The 8,441-nt window shown below is 46.0% G+C and overlaps 1 protein-coding gene across 1 annotated transcript in view; it reads right to left on the reverse strand.

Moving 5' to 3' along the window:
• PPARGC1A (PPARG coactivator 1 alpha) overlaps positions 1 to 5,072 on the reverse strand; it is a 359,215-nt gene extending 354,143 nt beyond the window's left edge. The window contains exon 1 of the mRNA XM_068680032.1: positions 4,638 to 5,072. Within this exon, the coding sequence (XP_068536133.1) occupies positions 4,638 to 4,724 (87 nt within the window). The 5' untranslated portion in view covers positions 4,725 to 5,072. The remainder of the gene's footprint in view (positions 1 to 4,637) is intronic.
• Between the last annotated feature and the right edge of the window lie 3,369 nt (positions 5,073 to 8,441).

Genomic DNA, 8,441 nt, shown 5'->3' on the forward strand with positions numbered 1-8,441 from the left:
ACCTAAACGTACGTCAGGTTCTCTCCTATGTGCATCCGTCGCGCCGGTATCCCTCAGTGATACCTTCTGGTCATAGCGAGACAAACTGGATCGCAAGCATCCACACTGCCTCAGGAGAAAAGAAAAAAAAAACATTAGAAAACCCATTAACTTTTGGTAAAGTCGGGTCAGATGATTATAATCTAAATGATAAATGTCGGGTAATATGTTCAAAACCATGCGTACATTTTTAAATAAGCTGCCATTTGTAAACAAGCCTCTCCTAGCTTGCATCATACAGCTCAAATCCCTGCAAAATAGTTTGCTTGCCAGCTTGTTTTCAGATATTAGTATTAAAAAATACAATTACATTATAAAAAAAAAAAAAAAGGAAGAAAGAAAATTGCCTTTTAGGTGACCAAAAGAAAGTTCCACTGCTTCACGTAGTAAATCATTTTACTGTTGCCCTTTTATATTTAATACCCTTCTGCAGTGCACATTTATCTCTACACTAGCAAAGTGTACTCATTGATTTCCTATGGTCTCTCTGGAAGAAGGTTCTGCTTCCCTGATGATGAGTACAAAGGGTGGATGACCCCATTCTCATTCCAATGCAAACCCTGCACTTTTACATTTCTGCTTAGACCACATGAACATTTGACCAGCTAAGAACTCCCTGCCCTGTTCCTACAGAATACACTGCTAGGACTACTGACATTTCCTCCCGAACGCAACTCTATTCTTTTAAAATCCTGCCTTTCGTATAAAGTGCTAAAATGCAGTTCATCACAGACATACCTGTGTCTTAAAATTTGCACCTGAGCTTTTCATCTAAACTCAGGTACAAAAATAACATCTTGCCCATTTTCTGCTTTAAACTTTGGTTACTTTGCCCTGCTGTACCGCTACTTCCCTGTTTTGCTCTGGGGCAAGAGGAAATTACTTGCACCCAGTTTAAACTGTGCTTTTTTTGCCAGATGAGACTGCCCACAGCATACACCGGTTTTCTCGCCCAGTCTGTGGATGGGTTTATTAAACAACAACCAGAATAACAACGTTGGAAGTAGGCAAAAAATGTGTTTTGAAATCTACTCTCTCAAATGCTGTGCAATGGTGATGACAAACCTTGGAAATAAATGGTACCATTCACTGCTGAGGACTGAAACTTTTTCAATTTACTGTATTGAATGTCTGATCAAGGCATTACTCTCTGAAAGAAACAGAATTGAGTTTAAAAACTTTTTTTTTTTTTTTTTTTTTTTTTTTTTTTTAAGTCTGTAACCTGTTTTATTATAGGCATTTGAATTATTTAAGCCAGAACTAGCTCCTTTCTCAGCATCTTATTATTTATCTTTTCCTGGGATGCCAAGGTCTCACCAGTTTCACTTTCATTTTTACTGTCCCATTTTCTCCAGGTTTTTGCACCAGCACACACATCCCTTGGATAAAAAAAGGCAGGAAAAAATTAAAATCCAGAATTAACATCTTTTTTTTTTATTTACTAAGTCTTTTCTGGTAACACTAAACCAGGACCACTGCTTTTTCTTAACTAATTTAGTTTTGACAATGTCCTTTTAATTTCCTAAAGGTTTTGCTAAAATATAAGTGAATTTGAATGATGGTTTTATTCCACTGGTATTCAAACAATATAAAACAATTTAAAATTCTTTTTCCATTTATGAAAAAGGTCTACAAAAATCGCAACATGCATTGCCCAATCTTGTGCAGTATCATCTCTCCTTCAATGTACGTTATATGCTATATGCACACATACTCTGTGCTATACATGTGCATTGCACTAGCACAAACTCATTTAGCATCTTTTCAAACCTGCATATGCCCTCAGCTCTGCTATTCAAACAAAAAAAAAAAAATCTGGAAACTGGAAACAATAAGTCAAAAAGTCTCACTGGCTATGGACCAAAACTGACATGAAGCCACTGGAGCTACTCTAGTTAAAAGATGAAAATGCATAGAAGCAATGAGCTACATGCAAGCAAGAACCCCCAAAATACTGGATGAATGCTCTGACTGCACTGGAGTACTTTTGTCCCTGAACAGGCAAAGACAAATAGAGGAGCCACAAAGCTGACTCTTAGCTTAATCTTTCACTGACTTGCCTATATGCACAAAATACATCCTGTAAGAGTGCACTGTGTAAAGTATGGCCACGTTGGAAACGCAGCACGAAGAGATGGTGCCAGGTAACAAGCCCTCCGCGAGCGCTGAGGGAAAGATCTCTGACATACTGGCAGTAATCAGGCAGCACACTCTCATTTCGCTTCTACACTGCAGGGATTTTCTTGAGGTTGAATTAAAATAAGCATCCAGATTTATACCTTAGTCATAGGATTTCATTCCTCAACAATTACATTTCAAACGATTCCCAAGCACTTCCAACCATATAGATTCAGTAATACAACAACGCAGACGGTTCTGGACTGGAGAGCGAAAAATAATTAATACAAATATGCTGTCAGTTCAGCAAGGGAAGATAGGTTATGCCCAAGAATATACCTGCTGCTCTTCCCAGGCCAAACATCCCCCTCTGCAGTACTTAGAAATAGCTGCTCCTCACCACTACCAATTCAGAGGCTGATTTTCAGCGAGCCAGAAGACAGACTCGGGAAGTTTCTGAAGACCGAATATTCACTAAGCAACGAACTAAAAGCAGCATCCTTACTGACAGCCTAAAATGCAGATCACAGAATGAATCAATGGGAAATCTGCCGGATATTCCTTCGCCTCGGGTTTACACACGTTGGCAAGACAGCACAGATAAGCCTATGCGATAGCAATTCACAGCTCCCGGGATTTACGTCTACAAGTTTGTCTAGGCTAGAATTTCTCGTAATAGTTAAGCCCCTGTACTAAAATAACCATGAAAGAGATACCAAGCTTCTGCAGAATTGCTTATATTTTTGGACTTCTCTTTAGAAATCCAAGGAAGTCGTGTTTATACCTATTACAGAGACTTGTTTTCTGGAAGACTACCTCAGAAATGGATTCAAAAGAGATTTCAGAAACTTTCCAGATATATTTTTTTCTGATGCAAGCTCCTCTGTGATGCACTTCTGAATTCAATATGCAATGGGAAAAGTTCCTTCCAAGAGCATTACCAACAAATCACCCGCATAGTCCTGTGCTTAAAAATGAACTGCAATAATGCATCAAAAATATAAGCTGAAACTCATCGCTCAGCTCAGCCTTACTGACTTGTAAGGCAAACGTCCCATCTCTGCTTTCAAAGCTGTCAGGTATCGTGTTATGCTTCCCGAAGAAACGACTGTTCTCTTTATCCTGACTGGTTCCATTATTAAGCCTTACTTGGATTACTTACACTTTCATTAAAACGTGTCTCGAGATGCCAGGAAGAGATTCTTTTAGTAAGGCACGGCCGAGCCGCTATTATACAAAGGATCCTTTTACCTTGTACTAGATGTTGAGAGTGCATCATATTGATCTAGGAATAAATAACTATTTTTCCAGTAGTCAACCCATCTTCTCATCTCAGCACTTTGTTTTAAAGTTTTCCTGTTTGCTGTTTTGTTTTAAAAGGAGCACACAAAACAAATCCTACTTCGGCAACGTTGCTATATTTAGCAAGCAGAAATGGTCTGCAAGCTTTTTTTTCTTTTTGGATGCAGTTCAGGTGAAAAAAAACAAACAAACATGAACATGGCTGACTGTCACATTTAAGCCAAGCCTGCCTTCTTAAGTGTTAAAACTTGTAAGAAAATCTATTTGCAGCAAAACCCCACATTCATTTTGATTTCATATTCAGACTAGCATCTCCCGCTAATCCTCAGCTGGTGAATGTGACTGATGTAAATGCTAACGTAATATGTAACAGATGAAAATAGAAAGGAGCCTTGAGCACCAGAAAGAATACGCATCTCAGAAATCCCTCTCATCGTCACCCCACGAAGTCTCGCAAGCTCATCTGCTCCCGCTGTAGCGCTAGGTAATGATTACACCTTCTCCTTCTCGACTCCCTTCCTAATCACGCATATTTAATTCAACTTTGTGTGCGTACCCTACAGTTCGCGCAGCCCTTCTATAAATAGCCCTCCCGCCTCCCAAACCACCTTTCCCCCTCAGACACGGCTCGGGGCTGGCGTTTCGGGCACACCGACCCTGGACGTGCCGCCAGCGCTCCCCGGCCACGCCGAGGCGGAGCGGGCAGGGCTGTGGTGCGACGGCACCGCTCCCTCACGGCACCGCTCCCTCACGGCACCGCTCCCCCGCGACGAGAAACTTTGGAGGGCAGGTTTTTGGGCGCAGCCCCGCTTTATTTTCCGCCGGGCTCCCCGCACGGCTGCCGGGCTGCGAGCGGCGCCTCAGCACCACCACAGGGGCACCCCCCCCGCCGGCCGCCCCGCTCCCCTCACAGCCCGCCGGGCGCGGGCCGTTACGGGGCGGCCGTTACGGCCCCCCAGTGACCGTTACGGACCCCCAACGGCCGGCAGCGGCTCCGGCCGCCCGCTCGCCTCACGCCGCCCTCGGGGGGTGAAGGCGGAGGGATGGGGGCTGAGAGAAAGAAAATAAAAAAAAAAAAAGCAATAAAAAAAAAAAAGGGGGGAAAAATACGAAATAAAGGTCTCCTCTCTGCCGTGCCGCTCCCCCAGCCCAGCCGCCCGCTGCCCCCGTGCCCTCACCTGGTTGTAGGAGGCTTCCCAGGAGGAGGGGTAGTTGCAGAAGAAGGACGAGAAGAAGGCGTCCTCCGACAGCCCGCAGCCGGCCATCCTCCGGGCAAGCAACCTCGCCGGGAAGGCAACGCAGCGGCAGCCCTCGCAAACTCTTGCCGCCTGCTCGGCGCCGGGGACCGAGCAGCACCGAGCCGAGCAGTGCCGTGCCGAGCCGTGCAGCACCGAGCAGTGCCGAGCCGTGCAGTGCCGAGCCGTGCCCTGCCGGCGTCTCGCACGGTGCTCGGGGAGGCGGCGAGGGCAGCGGGCGCGGTGTGCGGGCGCCCAGCAGCCGGAGTCACGTGCGCGCGCTCGCTGCCGCTGCCGCTGCTCCGCCGCCGGGGCCGGGCCGCGCTGCAGCCCCCGGCGCCCGCCCCGTCGCCGTCCCCATCCCCGTCCCCATCCCGCCCCCCTTCCTTCCCCGCTCCCGCCCGGAGCGCGAGCCGGGCGCTGCCGGGACCCGCGGCCGCACCGCGGCGGCCAAGTGCCGGCCCCCGCCGCGCGCCCGCCGCCTCCCCGCGGCCCCGCCCCCGAAAAGTTGGGGCCCCGCGCGCGCGGGCGGCCGGCACGGGGGGGGCGGGGCCAAGCGCGGGGCGGGGCGGGGCGGGGCGGGGCGGGGCGCGGTTCCCGCCCGCGGGAAACTTCGCCCGCGAGCCGCCGCGTGCCCGGCCCCGCCCCCGCCCCCGCCCCGGCCCCGCCGCCATTTGGGGGCGGCAGCGGGCGGGAGGGGGGCGCGGCCTGCGCCCAGCGCGCGCTTTGATTCGGATTTTTGTAGCTTTTTCGCTATTTTATGTATCTTTTTCTTCTTTGTTATACATCTTCGTGGTTTTATGCTTCTCTGTTTTTATACATCTTTTTAATTTTATACGTCTTTTTCTTTATTTTTATGTTTTTCTTTATATACCTCTTTATTTTTCATACATTTTATTTTTTATTTTTATGCATCTTTTTACTTTTTATATATCTTTATCTCTTTATTTTTATACATCTTTATATGTCTTCTTCCTATATCTTTATTTTTATACATCTTTTTATTTTTTATATACCTTCTTCTTTATATATCTTTCTTTATGTGTCCCTTTCTCTCTTTTTATATAACTTTTTCGTCATTTTTTTCCCTTCCAGCTGTCATTCCACTGGGGCAGCACCCAGCCCCACCAACCCAGAGCCACCACTGGAAGAGGGCACAGACAGGTTTCTGACAGCTCAGGCTCCGGACAAAGGCCCCTGAAGTTCCTCCCTCCTCCTCACCTAGCATTTAGGGAACAAGCCACCAGTTGGTAGTACCCGTGGAATCCCCAGACCATTGTTAATTGTTGAGGAAATCTGATTTTCCCCAAGTGGAATGCCACGAGACACCGTTCAGTGCCATAGCATCTCACCACTCCGAGGTGAGACTCCTTTGAATGACAGCAAGCCAAGAATAGCTAAACTCATCGTGCAATGAATTCATCATCCGATGAATTTAGGAACCCTCACAGCAAGCAGCACTGTTCCATAGGAGGTCACAGAGCCTTTCATCCTTCCCTAAACCACGTCACAACACAGCGGGAAGGTTCCCAGCAGCAGAATATGGAAACAACCTAAGGAACAAGGAGTTCACCATATCTGCAGTGGTTTGTTTCTCAACTTGCTTTGGCGTTTTCCTTGAGAGTCTCCAACCTACTAAGGCTGCTCCTCAGTGGCCCACAAAGCTTCATGTGGGTTAGGAGTTTATTTCAACCTTCCAGTAAAATTCCTTTCACGATCCTTCTCAAATTGTTTCCTTCTCATCCCTCTGAGGGATCAGTCATCAAAAAAAAAAAAGCTTCTAAAATTTTAAGCAACTTTACATTGCGTGCTTCGTCTTCATATCATCTCCGTGTGTTCCAGCCTGAATCTGTTCTCTAGAATTGCACAGTTTGAACTGAAGATCTTTCTTCAGGTTTTGAAGATTTGATTTTTTTTCCTTTGGTTTTTACTGTTGTTCTTTTATTGTCATGTTTGGTGGGACATAGATAGATCACATATTAGCCAAAAATATATCTATATACTTCAGGAGGTGGCATTTACGATCCTTCCTCCAGTGACATACTCCTGCCCCTCCAATACAGCATTCATTAAAAGCCTTTAAAAAAGACTCTGGGTTTTTAAAGGTTTGGGGCTTTTCCTCTCCATTCCCTTCCAATGTTGTTCCTCAGCCTGCTGTTAACCAGTTGCTGTATCCCAGAGTCTCTTCCTTTGAAGTTCATCAGAGTTGTCCCTGCAGGAACATCACCAGTAGGAGGTTAAGGTTAACTGCATGGTTATCTAACAGATCACCCATGGATCCAATGGATTAGTGATCTGGTGGAAATGTAGCTGTAGTCTCTCCCTGAAACTACAGACTGCTCAGAACTCTACCCCAGGTTCTCTTCAGCGTGTCTTTTTTTTTAATGTTTCATTCAGGTAGGTGGACAGGCTTGTGCTTCAACATGTGAGCAAAGCAGAAGTGAGATAACAGAACCCCTAAGCAGCAACATTTCACTAAAATATCAGATCCAGTATCTCTGCCCCAAGCTGCCCACATGAGCACCTCATCCAGTGAATGAAGCAGTATAATCGCCTCCTCCATTTTCCTCCACCTCCATCAGAAGACAGTGGAAGCAGCAGGACAGCAGCCAGTAAAATGGGTTTCCTTAAGAGCAGCAGACACATTATTTAACATTTTGACTTGGATTTTTTATCACTGTTAAAAACAACAAAGAGAAAAGCATCTAAATTTTAACTGTTAATTGGCCATCAGTGACAGCCAGTGTGATGGTGAAGTTCCCCAAATTTGTGGAGGAAAGAGTCTGGTAGAAGCACCGTGCTATCAAGTTTGTGTGGGAAGATACTGAGTTGTACTCAGTCCTGTGGGCAGGAAGGAATGAAGCAGAAATAAAATGGAATAAAGTGGTGTAAGGGTCTTGAACGAATGGATTGATGATGGGTGGAGGAATGAGCAAATGTTTGAATAACAAAAGTAACCTCATGATAACCATTAATTCTCCATCTGTGCTGAAACAGAGGCATGGTGCAGGTGAAATGGTGAAAATTAGTCCAGTCTTTCCAGCAACACACACAGCATAAGTCTGTGAAACCTGCAGGTAGGATGTGCCTGAGTAGTTTCAGGTAAAAAACAGCAAAGCAGCTAGAAAGCCTTCTTGTTAAATACTGTCTAAAATTTCGCTTTGTTCACTCTTTGCTTGTGCAATTTCAGCTTAAAGCTCTAAATTCTTTCAAGATCTGTTACATAATCTAGATATATATATATTTTTTTTAACCTGCAAAGTCTGCCTGGTATGGGAATCAGGTGGATCAGGGTGCAACCTTCAATCTGAGCCTGGTGCTGTCATCCCACAGACAGCACGTCCTCGTTCCCCTGAGGTTGGTGCAGAGGCAACACCAAGGACAGAGACTGCTCTTTGGACCCATAATGGATGTGGTGCCTCCAAGTGCCAAGTCTGGGGAGGGACCCTGCAAAGATTAAGCGTGCCATAACGCTGCAGGCAAAAGCCAGAGCATCCTGAAGGCACTTTTCTGAACGTGCAGTCATCTCTTCAGAACTTCGCCGAGAAGGAAGGCTTCCAAGGGTCTTCGGTTTGAGAACTGCATGGAGAATTTGAGATAGAAAGGACGTTCCTCCTCAACTTACATGTTCCATGTAAATAGATTTGTATCAGAACAGTCCCAAGGAGATCAGGATTCAACCTACTTATTGCTTCTAGACTAAGGTCCCACGGCACAAAGCGATATTCTGTGCCTGTTCGTTTTGTG

Source organism: Anas acuta, chromosome 4 (assembly GCF_963932015.1).
Source record: "Anas acuta chromosome 4, bAnaAcu1.1, whole genome shotgun sequence".
NCBI classification, from domain to species: Eukaryota; Metazoa; Chordata; class Aves; order Anseriformes; family Anatidae; genus Anas; species Anas acuta.